The sequence below is a fragment of the Panthera pardus genome, unplaced genomic scaffold (genome assembly GCF_024362965.1).
Source record: "Panthera pardus isolate Hobbes unplaced genomic scaffold, ASM2436296v1 HiC_scaffold_15, whole genome shotgun sequence".
Classification (NCBI taxonomy): domain Eukaryota; kingdom Metazoa; phylum Chordata; class Mammalia; order Carnivora; family Felidae; genus Panthera; species Panthera pardus.
Window position 1 is genome coordinate 27,729,389 of NW_026526710.1, and position 13,260 is coordinate 27,742,648.

At 45.6% G+C, this 13,260-nt stretch overlaps 1 protein-coding gene across 10 annotated transcripts in view; it reads right to left on the reverse strand.

Moving 5' to 3' along the window:
* The window catches only part of PIEZO2 (piezo type mechanosensitive ion channel component 2), a 468,071-nt gene that overhangs the window by 75,239 nt on the left and 379,572 nt on the right, over positions 1–13,260 (reverse strand). For all 10 annotated transcript variants that reach the window (XM_053902383.1, XM_053902382.1, XM_053902379.1 and 7 more), the window contains 6 exons: positions 12,893–13,097; positions 12,670–12,771; positions 11,390–11,555; positions 7,584–7,827; positions 5,132–5,228; positions 3,363–3,522 (listed from right to left, as the gene is read on the reverse strand). In XM_053902383.1, coding sequence (XP_053758358.1) covers positions 3,363–3,522; positions 5,132–5,228; positions 7,584–7,827; positions 11,390–11,555; positions 12,670–12,771; positions 12,893–13,097 — 974 coding nt within the window. The remainder of the gene's footprint in view (positions 1–3,362; positions 3,523–5,131; positions 5,229–7,583; positions 7,828–11,389; positions 11,556–12,669; positions 12,772–12,892; positions 13,098–13,260) is intronic.

The window sequence follows — 13,260 nt, forward strand, 5'->3', positions numbered from 1 at the left end:
CGAAGCTGGAGTTCAAGCTCCATCACTGGCACGTTCTGTCTCCTGCCTCTTTGCCTCTCTGCTTCCCTCCTTCCAATCCCTCTGCCTGTTCTCACTTTTCAAGCCAACTTTGGGTCCTCCTAGATCTATTTCATCAACCTCTCTTAATATCTTCAACTTTGGTTCCACTGTCATCTGATCATATCCGCTTGGTAAATCCCAAGTCAGCAGGAACCCAGTGGTGTGCCAGCCCTGTGCTGGGGCTTTGGTCAGAGGTGCAGGACAGGCGTGACCAGGCACGTTATCTGCTGACTCCTCATGCACCCTCAGAATTCTTCCCTACAGCAGCTATTTAAAACCCCTTCTACTTTTCTCGAATCTAGACTTCTGTCAAGGGCTCTTCACTCCTTGTTTCCTACTTCCCGAGAGAACGTAAGTCATGAGGCAATAGTTTGCTCAGCTGCCTCCCACCTAGCCTGCGGAAACTCTTTCCTGCCCTGACAGTGGGAAAGGTGACACTGTCGCCTACGGTCTGCCTGTGCACAAGTCCCTTCCCATCCCTGCAGCCAGAGTGGCTCCATCCTTCCCTTATTGCTCCGTTTCTGCATTCTCAGCCTTCTCACTGCCACTGAGTCCTCCTCACAAGCATGCCAACATGCTCACATCCTGCTAATCTTAGCAAATAAAAACCCGTGCACACTCATAGTCTTCTATGTCCGTGCATGAATATCTCCCAGTCACTGTCCCTAAGCCTTTCCCTTCAACCTCAGCTCTCCCATGTTTGGCTCTGGTGCCCAGGTGTTGAGGTCACCAATTTCCGTGTTCAATTTTCAGTCTTGTGTTTGTACATTCTGTCTGCTGAACGTCTGTTTTGAAACAGCCTTTCTTGGGCTCCAAGGGCACCATGCTCTCTTAGCTTCCTTTTGTCCTTTCTGGATCAGAGTTGCTGGTCTTCTCTGCCCATCTCTTAAGTGTGGATGCTCCCCAGGGCCCTCTTCTCATTCACATTCCCTCCAACCACTCACCTGCTCTAATCCCATATGGGTCATGAGGCCCCTCGAGTCTACTCCCACCTCCATACCTGTCCTCTCACTGGACTTGCCGGACTTGCCAACGGGTTCGGTTTTACAAGCTCACCAACCCAACAACTCAGGTCTGTGGTCAGTGTTCTCCCAAGTCTAGAGCTTCTTGGCATCTCTACATTTGGGAATGGTACCACCATTTGCTTCAACCAGAACCCTGGGCATATCATCCTCTACCCTCTCCTTTCCAGCTGCACCTCCCTTCCTTCCAATTTTCCAGTTGTGCCAATTTTACTCTTAAATATCTTCCTAGTTTATCCCATCCTGGTCTGAGACATTGTCTCTCTTCTGGATCAGTAGAGAAGCCACCTAACTGGTCCCTTTGCCCATGGTCCTGAGTACACGCCACAAGCAGAGTGAGCTCCTAAAACATCATTAAGGCCACACCATTCCTTTGCTTCTTATTATCTGTGGTATTACTTTTAAAGTCATAAACATGGTTTCTCAGGCCCCTGATAATCGGACGTCTCCCTATCTGTCCAGCTTATTTGTCATCATTATCTTCACCTTCAAATTTCTGTTTTTCAACCATGCTGAGCTTCTCAGGGTTTCTTCATGAAAACTTCCCCTGGTAACTTCACTTGGACTGTGTCCCCGGCCTTCCTCCTCTACCTCCTGTTCATCCCTCAGGCTGCCGTGGTTCCTGCCATTTGCAGGTGTTTATGTACCCTTGATATAATCCCCACGGCTTCTCTCCTACCATCACACTAGTCACATGGCATTGTGACTGCCTGTTGATATGTCCTAGCCCACAAGGCTATAAGCTCTGTGAGGGGAAGGCCAACCATCTGCCTCCTTGTAACACAGTAGGCTGTGGACAAATCAATAAATGAATGAATGTCTTTTCTTTGGAAATTCCGTTGTGAATTCAACACTTGTTAAGACATGGCTCTTCTTGAACAAGCACGAGCTGTACTCTGAACCAAAGCCATCAGTTTCTATAACATGAGGAATATGGCTTTCTAAATAACTGTGATAACTTTGAGGGAAAAATACTGGCTTACTATTATGATCTGGATGTCTAAGGACCAAATGTTTAGGAAAAGCCAAAAAAAAAAAAAAAAAAAAAAAGACGTATTTATCAGCACAAATACCAGTTGCTCTACAAGTAAATAAAATTTCTATTAGGATAAAATATCTTGGATGAGCCCCCCAAAAGAAAAAGAAACAAAAAGAAATAAAAAAGAACAAGACATTGTGCTCTAATGAAACTGATATGCTGGGTGTTAGGAAAACAATTACAATGGTAAATTCTAGGGCCAATATTGTGCAGAAAATGAAGTCCCTGTTCATGCACATAGTGAGGGCCCATGGTGGCACAAAGCTCCTCAGAGTAAATGTAGGTCCCCTACTGGAAATTCTTTCTACTGGGCTCCAAGTTAGTGAACAAAGGCCAGGAACTGCTTCCCTATAAATGGCTTCTGAAATAAACATTTTGTTTATCCTGGCAGAGGGAAGGAATAGTCTCTAAGAGCACTGGTGGTATAAACAGAAGTGTGTTAATCTAAAACACAAATCAAAATGATAGATGCTGGAAATTCCATATGAGACAAGCTGATGATTATCAGATTATTTAGCACCATGGGTCTGATGGAATCAGCAAGGCTGGTGTCACTGACATGGGCAGAGCTGTCTAGGCATTGCCTTTAATACCTAGCTTTCTTCCCGGTCTTTCCCCTTAAAGCTACAAGATTGGGGCAAAAACTGGAAGAAGGGTGGAGTCTAGGAAGAAGAAGGTAGTGTGGCCCGGTGACCTCTTGTTAAAAGAGAAAATCAGGTTGTTGGGGAAAAGAGGTTGAAGGGAAGGAAGAGATAAGAAAAGATGGATAGGAAGGTTTAGAATGAGCTTCAGTATCTATCACACTCCTTCTCAACCTAAATCTGAAAAATAATACGTAAGTGTGCTTTTCTCCGTTTTTAGGACAGAGCCAGAGAGGGGGAATGTGGACTAGTCTCTATAGAGATCAACATCGTCTGTGTTACTGCTCTTCCTGAGGCCAAAATGAGCGATGTCCAGTGAGGTGGTCTGTGCCCAGAGGGCTCTAGATGACCAGTCTGTCTTTGACCTCTCGTAGCATCCCAGATCTTTGTAAGGGTGACTTGGTACCAAAGACTTTCTTGTTACTCTTCTAGTTTAGGTTTTCAAGGCCTTGTGCCAAACCCTTCTTGGATTGGTTTCTCCAGAAGGGGTTTCTTAACTTATTGCAGGTTCTATAGGCAAGCTCAGACAAGAGCACAGTGCAATATTACTTCCAGACAGATACTTAAAGAGAAACCACTTGATTTCATGGCCTGACCCACCTTGATGCCAGGATCTGTGAAGCTTTTATATCAGCCACAACATGTAGGAAATAGTAACTCATGAAAACTCTTCTCTGCAGTAGGAGGAAGGCAAAACATATACTGTCCCAAATAATTCCTGCTTCACCACTGGGGAGTTTACATGAGGAATCATCATCAGCTGGGGTCAAAAAGTAGAAAAAAAAAACAAATTAAAATTAGCATCCATTTTCATTGTTATTTTATAATATCTGTGGCATAATCAGGCTTGGGAAATCCCACAAGCCTCAGAACAATATTCTGATGCATGGACTCACTTATGGATGGATTTATTTACAAGCAAAGATACACATTTCAACTCCAATGTCAACACTGATTTGTAAGACTGACCACAAGTAACAGTGTAAGGCACAGACAGGACTCTTCACCAAGGGTGCCTCCTCAGGACTTCTCTCTCTGGGAGAGAGAGGTTTCTTTCTCCCTGAACAAGGGCCATGGAGAAATAATGTCTCTATGTCCCAATGCCAGAGGCAATGCTCTGATATGAACAAATAAACAAACAGGAAACAAAACAAAAAGCCCTGGCTATTCTGAGAATGGTAATCCGAGTATAACCAGAAGAGCAGTTAACACAGTATGGTCTGTTAGAAAAAGAGGTTATCAACAGATATCTTATCCTAAATCAAAACAAATTCCCAGTTGCTCTTCATCCTGGGCAAAGGGTAGCCTGGATTGGAAGCCACGGTGGAGAGAGTGCCATGGTCAAGTAGCCCCCATTTCGGGCACCATGGAGGACCAAGTGTGGTTTTGTCCTGGGTTCTGGTACAAGAGGCAGAGGATGGGAATGGAAACTTCTGCCTCTGCCCTGGGAGTCTAACTGCAGAAACCGTGGAGGTTCTTCTAGTTGCCTTCCTGAGTTTGAGGTTCCCTGAGCTTCCTGAGGAGAGAAAAATCTGGAAGTCAGAGGTACTCCGACTACCCAAGAATCTAGCTGCAAACACCACAGGTCTATGGACTTCTGTAACCCTTCCTAATGTAACTCAAAGAAATTTGGGGAATTATTACAGGCCACATACAATCCCCAGACCTGCCAGGTCTTGTACGTTTCCAGAACATGACTAAACATGTCTAGAATAGGGGCACTTCATGGTATGGACAATAGAGTCATAATGTACTACAGTCCTATAGCCTCCATCTAGAAAGGGAATTGACCTCTTTTTTTCTGTTTTGTTTTGTTTTTTAATTTTATTTACTTTATTTAAAATAAGTTTTTTTTTAGTGTTTGTTTATTTTTGAGAGAGAGAGAGAGAGAGAGAGAGAGAGAGAATGTGTACGCATGTGCATGCAAGTCGGGGAGGGGCAGAGAGAGAGGGAGACCCAGGATCTGAAGTAGGCTACAGGCTCTGGGCTGTCAGCACAGAGCCTAACCTGAGGCTCAAAGTCACGAACCGTGAGATCATGACCTGAGCTGAAGCTGGACACTTAACCAACTCAGCCACCCATGCGCCCCTCATTTTATTTATTTGAGAGAGACAGAGAGAGAGAGAGAGGGAGAGAGAGAGAGAGAGAGAGAGAGAACACAAGTGGTGAGAGAGGCAGAAGGAGAGAAAGAATCTTAAGTACGTAGGGCTCAATCCTACAACCCTGGGATCATGACCTGAGCCGAAATCAAGAGTTGAAAGCTCAGTGGAGCCACCCAGGTGCCCCTTTGGCCTGATTTTAACATTAGAACAATACAACTGTTCTTCCTTCCCTGTCCTCCCACTTCCAAATTTGCTTTTCATACTTACGCATTTTATAGCCTTTGACTGTACAGGCCAGGCTGAATGCTTGGATCAACCAGCAACTATTTTGAACCAATTTTTCAATGTATCCACACGCTCCTATCTGAAAAACAAATGGGAGTGGCAAACTGTGAAACCCTGCACCCAGAAAAAGAGGTTGGTGTCTTGTGATCTCCGTAAGTGCAAGAATTCATGAAGTCTCTGTGCTAACGATTCCAGAGGTAACCTGTAGTACGTAAATTTCAGTCACCATGGGGCAATGCATTTGATGCTTTAGAAGTACCATAGTTGCCTGGGGGAAGATAAATCCCATGAGTAAAGGAAGAGTCTTTAGTGTGATGATTTTAGCACTTAGAAACCTCTGTCTTTTCACAGAGAAAATCTTGGACTATTGCAGGAACAAGATGAACTCTGTGATACCAAATGGGTGAGCGATGACCCCCAAGACTTTGATTTTGGTACAGTCACTTTCCCACAAGATCGGACAAATTACACCTATGCTGTTTGCCAGAAGATCATCACAAACATCAGCTGCATGGTTCAGTTCTTAGAATAGGAAAAGAGTATGTATTCTGAGCCTTTTTTGGCCAATTCTCTGGGAAAAGGATTATTCTTTGTTGATTGGCATGTAGTTGTCTCATAACAATGATGCATGTTAAGTTCACATCTTGAGGGGGAAGGAGTTTAAACAAACAATCATTGCCAGCCAAAACATAAAGGTGATGACTGAATTGTGTGTATTTCCTGGGGATATGTGAGGTAGGAAAATGTCATTAGAATTTGCTTCCAAACTGGCAGTTACCCAGCTTGAGTTGCCCTGCCCATTGGAACACGCTTTCCATGTGACGATACCTGTCCTCCATGGTCATGCTTTCATTTGGGTTCTCTAGGTTGGGAATCTCTTCCTCCCTTTGCCTCCCTGGACACCCTTGATTCTGGTTTTCAAGTCTCTGACAGGTTCAAATGGCATCGCGTCTGGAAAGTCAGCTCCCAACTTACTTAAGCAAGGTGTGAGTCACTCCTTTTTTTTGTTCTGGTTTTCCGAAGATGTTGTGATAATTAGCATTAACAGACCAAATTATAATAACTAATTAAGTAGGTTTGTTTTCCCTTTTAGAGTGTGAGTTCATTAGGGTAAAACTTGAAGGCAATACTGTACCTAGTTCTTCAAGAGAAAAGTAATGTCTAGCAAAGAACAAGTCTGCAATATAGGTTTACAGAGTGAATGAATGAATGAATGAATGGACTTTGTAGCTACACCATTTTCAGGACTGGTTGTAGGAATCGGCCTCTGGCAACAGATCCCTCACCATTACACTGGCTATTAAATAAAATGTTATTCTGTAGTCCTGTCTCATACCCTCTCCAAGAGCTTTCAATACTACCCCAAACGTAAATAAAGATCAGTGGGGTAAAATTGCTGCATAAAAGTCACTTTTACTATCACCTGGTCTTAGACAAAATTTCAGTGGTCTTAGACAAAGTAAATGACTTGAATACATATTCATGGCAACCTACACTTGGCTTTCCAAGACCTCTAAACACAGCAGTACATCTGTCAAAAAAAATTTAAATGCCTTCCTAGAGTTGCCCGGCGAGCTCATCTTTAAGTAGCCAGGAAGGTGAGAAGCAGGAAATTCTCACATCACGTCTCCTCTAATACACTATCACTACGAGAGAGTAGTGGACACAAGGATTCGCTTTGACTTAGGCCAGCTAGAGATGTATTAACTCATTCAGCTCGTGCAAGGTTGCCGTTTAATTTCGTGAAACAAGTAAGTAACTTAAAAGCTGTCCTGTGAGCCAAAATATTTGATGCAATTCTAGGATTACTAGCGGGCAGTCTAAGTTACCTACCAGGCCAAGGGACAAGTTGTACCCTGAAACATGGATATTTAATAGCAGAGCAGCTAAATTTTGCAGAGGAAGGACATCTGTTTTGCCTCAACCCTCTACTGGCTTAGCTGAGCCCTAATCAGGACCCTTCTGCCCAGAGGTAACCACAAAGTTGCATTCTCCTGTGTGTTTACATCTCATGGGTACATGAAATGTGCATTTAATAGCCCATTCTGCCTCATTCGCCACCCTACAGTGTTACAGAGAACTACGCTCATTTTATTTTGTACTTCCATAATGCTTTCTAGGCAAGCCAACATGATATGCCTTTGGAAGAGATTCAGTGACTAATTCAGCTCATGAAAGAGCCATTTTGTAGCACAAAGTGTGAATGGTGATAAATTATCCCTCAGAAGAAAGCGGATTTTAACTGAAAAGTACATTTTAGGATGCAAATACACATCCTCTTGTCATGTGACCCTGAGATGCTGACCTTGCAGCATCTCATTTGGGGCTTTTAAGAGAGCAGGGTGACTGGCAATTGGGCTTTTAATAACCACTGAATGGATTGTTTACTCTTGTGCTGAAACCACAAATGTGTTATACAGTGGGAGGCACTTACTGATAATATGTTTTTCATCGTAATCACAAAAACGTTGTATGCAATCAGCCAGTCCCAATAGCGCAGGATGCTCCTGATGGGTTTCAGCAGCAAATCACCCCCAAAGAGCAGGAAATAGAAGCAGGCCACCAAGTAACCCATGCAAAAGATGCTGATCCTGGTTGTCCCCGTGATGAAGATGATTGTGAGGACAAACCAGAAGAGGTAGCTGAAGATGATCACTTTGGACATGTCTAAGTACGATCTGGAAAACAAAACCGAACCATCAAAGGGCAACGATACAAACACACAAAAAAACTAAGTCGAGAGATTCTGCTTTAATGAGGGTAGGAGTTCATATTACTCATTTGACTCTCTTGTAAGCAAGGCAGGCCGTGGGCTCAGTATTCATCTTTCATTCAACACTGCCAGGTCTGTAGGAGATTCTTGCCCAGTTAGTAAGAGATGAAGAGGTAAGCTGCACAAATACTTGTTAGTATCTTATTTGGGCCAAATTTCCCACAAACAGCAGGATTTTCCGCCTATTACTGGAGTACTCAAAATTCCTCCCTATCTTCCTGTGGGAGGCATGAAAAATTAATTATATGTTAGAAGAAATTCTAAGATACAGATGCCTTCTGAAGCAAGAGAACAGGGAAGAATGGATTCACTTTCAATGAACTAGACATTAATAGATAAAAAGAACCCGTGTTCTACCCGAAGGTCTTACTGGAGATGGAAGTCTGTCCCTGCAGATGAGTAGTAATTCTCACAAAGCATACACGGTCATGGTGAGGCTTGTAGGCTCTGTCCAACACTGTGTCTTTGGATGGCATCAAGATTCCTTTTTGGGGAGTAATTTTCCTTGTGACCTTCCTGATGAAAGGTGAGGCAGCCTGTAGGTCACTCACTGTGCAATAAATGGCAGCTGCTGGGAGCTTCGGAGCATGGGTCACTGACAGCTGAGGGAAGTGGTACCCACAGGCCAAGACCCATCTGTTTGTTTAATTAGAGCTTCTTTAACTTGAATGTTTTGCTTTAGCTATTTCTCTTCCCAGGTAAGGGCAAATGCATGGTAGAACCAATTGTGGGTCAGTTATTTGATGAATGAGCTGTGATTTTGTAAGAGTTAACAAGTAATTTCTTGATGAAATCTGGACTCCACTACCCAGCATCATTAGAGAACATCGTTCCTAAAAGTACACTGTCACATAAGCAACCTTTTGAACTTGACCCTTTGGGGACTAAAACACTCAATCCTTTAAAATTGTTTCCTGAAATGTTCATCTCAGATCTATTTCACTCTTCTTTACCTTCCTCCCCAAAGGAGAATGAATAACATGTAAGTATATGTCAGGATCCTGGAAGCACTGCAGGTGAAATTAATGATTCAGACGAGGGGTAACATGGGAAGGCCCAGAGGGCCTTCTGGTGTGTGTGTGTACGTGTGTGCGCTCTGGAGTCAGCAGAATCAGCCTGCTGGCATTCTGGGTGTGAGCGTGTGTGTGTACAGAAACGTGTGTGGTAGTGCACCATGTGCTTTCCATGGATTTCCCTTCCTTGCCTGCAGTTGCTTCTCATTCCTGCTCCAGGGGTCCTGGCCTCCACTCCTCAGCACTTCACCTGCTTTAGTCTCAGGTATCATTAAGACCAAGCTTGTGAGGGCCATATGGAAAAGTCTAGTCAAGGTACCCTGAAGAGGAGCCTCATGGGCCCCGGAGCACATGAATGAGCCATGGTGGCATGTCATGAGGTTAAGAGGCTCCTTTCCAGAGCGGCCGAGCACGTGCCCACGGAGAGGGTGTGTGGGACTCCATGGTGCCCCCGACCGCCAAGTGCTTGCTAGCTTCCAGCTCGTGACTGTGCTTTGTGGTGGGTCACTCCCTGACGCGTACTTGTCCAGCAGCCCTAATTCGGAAACAGAACTAAAAGCTTGAAGTAATTCCATCTTGAAAAGATATCACTTTAAAAATCAGTGGTGCACAAGCATTATCTTGTTGACGTTTTAGGCTTTTCATAAGTGCAATGTAGAGTTGAATACATGTCTTTTTCCCTTTAAAATAGGGAATAAGATGAGCTGCACTGATTTTTTTTTCCCCTTAGTATCACAGAGAAGAGGTAGAAAGTGGAAGTCCTAGCTTATATTCGTGTTTAGTATGATACATTATTCCTAGAAGGAATCTATAGGTCTACATAGCTTATAATTTTATTTATTTATTTATTTATTTATTTATTTATTTATTTATGTATGTATTTATTTATTTATATTTATTATTTTTTTTGAGAGAGAGAGAGCACGAGCTGGGGAGAGGCAGAGAGAGAGAGGGAGAGAGAGAATCCCAATCAGTGCAGAGCCCGACATGGGGCTTGAACTCACAAACCGTGAGATCATGACCTGAGCCATAATCAACAGTCAGATGCTTAACTGACTGAGCCACCCAGGCGCCCCTACATAGCTTATCATTTTAAAGCAAATTCACTTATTGGTTTGTTCAGTATACGCTGAGCTCTTAGGCCGCAGAAGGGCCTCAGCTCCCAGGTACTGGAGCTGGGTTGACTGGCTTCAGATCCTTGCTCAGATTCCTGATCCACAAAATGGCAATAACAGTATCTCATAGGTGGTCGTTAGGGTCAGATGGCTTCATCCATGTAAAGCACCTGGAACAGAGACTGGCACTCTGCAAGCACTCAGTTACCGCTGTTATTAACATTGCTATATGCATTATAGGCCAAAGACTATCGGTACAGATGGGGGGCAGGCATGTACACGAAAAGTAAGTTAGAAGTGGACTTTGCCCTAAGTTGCCTATATTTTAGACTGGGGGTGGAATAGGTTGAGATTCCTCAAATAACAATCCCATGCAAACACGATACTCTGGGAGTCAGAAGCTAGGGAGCAAATCTCAGGTGAGGAGAGGCACGCTGGCTTGAACAAGACTGATCTCCACGTGGCACTGATGCACAGCCTCCCCGGGGCCCTGACAGCAGAACTGGAGGGTGGATGCTAGTTAGTGAGGATCGGCAAGTCCAAGGGCACACAGCTAGCGAGGAGGCATAGAACATCCCGCCAGCCTGTCAGATCCCCGACCACAGGGGTGGAGCTGGACTGTGAGAGTTGAGTCTGGAGGCAGTGGGATGCCCGCCACAAAGTGGCATCAGGCGAAAAAAGCATGAGGACTTGGGAACCCAGAGAACACAGAAGGAATGCATAGTGAGAAATTTCGTCAGGTTCAGACACACACTCTGCAGAGGGGACTATCAGGCTGCCCAGATCGGCTGCCACCAGACTGCAGAGGATGGTGGAGGACAGAGGAGGTGCTGCTGGGGGGAAGCCGCACACCCGAGGAGATGGCACACAAGAGGGGGTGCCAGCACAGGACACACTGTGGTTCCCACGGAGCCCACTGGCTATGGGGGGCCAGGAAGGGGAAGAAGGACAGGGGACAAAGATGAGGAACAGGGAATCAGGATGGACAAGGGATGAAGAGGAGTTGGAACAGAAGATAAAGATGGGGGACAGTGAATAAGAGCAGGGGTTCTCTGCTGGAGCACCAGGAAGCAGTATCATGGGCACCAGTCAGTTTGTGTGTGACGAAGCGGAGGGAAACAGAGGGGACGTGTGTGGGTCATGCCGAGGAAAGCAGAAGCAGAACTGTAATTCTGAGACCCAGTCTCCCTATCGCCAAACCCTCTGCATTTATGAGCTTGGCATGTACAAGTAGGTGCCCAGTTTCCCAAGAATGGGGAGAAGGGACCGTGAGCCGAGGTACGTCTTCCAAGTGAAACACACATGCAAAATGGCTTTCGACCCGCACAGCCACCCTCACCTGCAGTGAATGAAATCTGGCACGGGATTGTGCTGGCTGAAGGAGGCCGCGTCGAGGTTCATGCAGATCTCCACGTTGTCCCCTGCCATGATCCGCACTGCAGCCTTGTTTTCATCCTCAAAGATCTGCCTTTGCAAGGAGGCGCACAGGAGCAGCATGAAGTCATCTGGCAGGACAGAGAGATCACTGAGTCACCTTCTCCTCATCCGGGTTTCCATGATATAGGAAACAGTCCCCACACGGCAGGAGTGGCTCCCCAGATCCCGAGTGAGTTGCATTCCCAAAGTTCCCAATGTGCAGTTCTCCTTGGATTCTCATCTTGGGGCCAAGTCCCACCTTGCCCACCATGGAAGATGCAAGAGGGGGGCACAGACACAGGGGAGCCTGGATTTTGTTTACACATTGGTGGGTATGAGTATCAGGTGATAATCACTAGTCTTAGGACTTGCTTATGGGATGATGTTTACTTGCATTTATCTCCCACCAGAATTTTGAGGAGGCTACTCGAGTACACTTCTCCATCTTTATCTTTTTACTTATGGTAGAGGCAGGTACTTCCGGTTTTCTTCATCCTCTATGGGATCCCCCATTGTACTTGTAACCAGACCCATTCCGGAGTGGACACGGCAACGAAGGCAGGGAGCTCAGGTGAAGATCATGGCCAGTTACAGGCTGGCAGCCTCCAGCACCAGTGGCTTCGTCGTACTTTATGTTCAACCTGAGTGTGAGTAGGCAGCACGGTCCCTCTGTAGGTGACCCTCTCATCTTAGGTGGGGCTGCTCCAACCTTGGGACCATCAGCCTGCCCTTGGAAGGGCCAGGGGCTACAGCCCGGCACCAGAGCAACTGCAGTTTGGGTAGCATCTTCCTGGCTTCTACCCTCTCAGTTTCAGCTTTCGTCTGTCTTTTCTAGCGGCCTGAAATAACCCACCTCACAAAATACAAGGCTTCCCTCTGCGGTCTGCCTGCTGGAAGGCGGAGGAGTGGTGGTGTGTGTGCGGGGGTGGGGGGTGGCGCTGGAGACTGGGTGTGTGGGGCGGGGCGGTAAAATCATGGAAGTGGATATGGTATTTCCAATGTTTATTTATTAATTTTGCAAATGTAATTGGGCAAGTAGAAGCCATTAAGGACCTGTGATATTAATGCATCAAGACAAGCTTTTACATGATCGCAAAGTGCAGTGGAAGAAGGGGGGGGCACTAATGCATAACACACGAAGAAGACTTCGCAAAGAGAAAACCAAACCCCAGTGCTCCGTGGCCCCGGGGCTGCAACACTTACAGACAAGAAACACGGGGTTGGGCCGCACGATGAAGTCTGGGAAGTACAGCCACTTTATGATGTTGTCGTTGAAGCTAGCACCCTTGAATCTCCACGGGTAATCTGCAGGGAGGGAAGTGGTAAAGAGCAAAATCAATACACTTCTTCACTGCCCTCGCCCCAACTGTCCATAACATAAGGGCTGATTACAAGAGCGGCGGGCTCCTGGGGAGAGCCCACTCACCCCTGCAAGGAGCCGGAGGGACGCCGATGCAGATGAAATACTGGAAGGTGATGATGCATGCCAGGAAGCAGCAGTACTTGGGCCAGATCTCAGCAATGGCCTTTCTTCTGCGCCGATACAAGACAGCGATTAGCCAGCAGGCGTGAATCATGGCATAGAAATCCATTCGCTGACCGATTACATTAACTGACATTAGGAAACAGGTCTGTATAAGGATGAAAAGAAGAAAAAAAAAAAAAAACAAAACAAAACCAAGAAACAAAAAACAATCGGATTTACAGAGAAGGGGAGTGGTGTCACCTGTCAGCCCTGGGCAGGTGCCTCAGAGACCTGCATTCCTGAGGGTAGGTCTGTCTACACACGTTCAC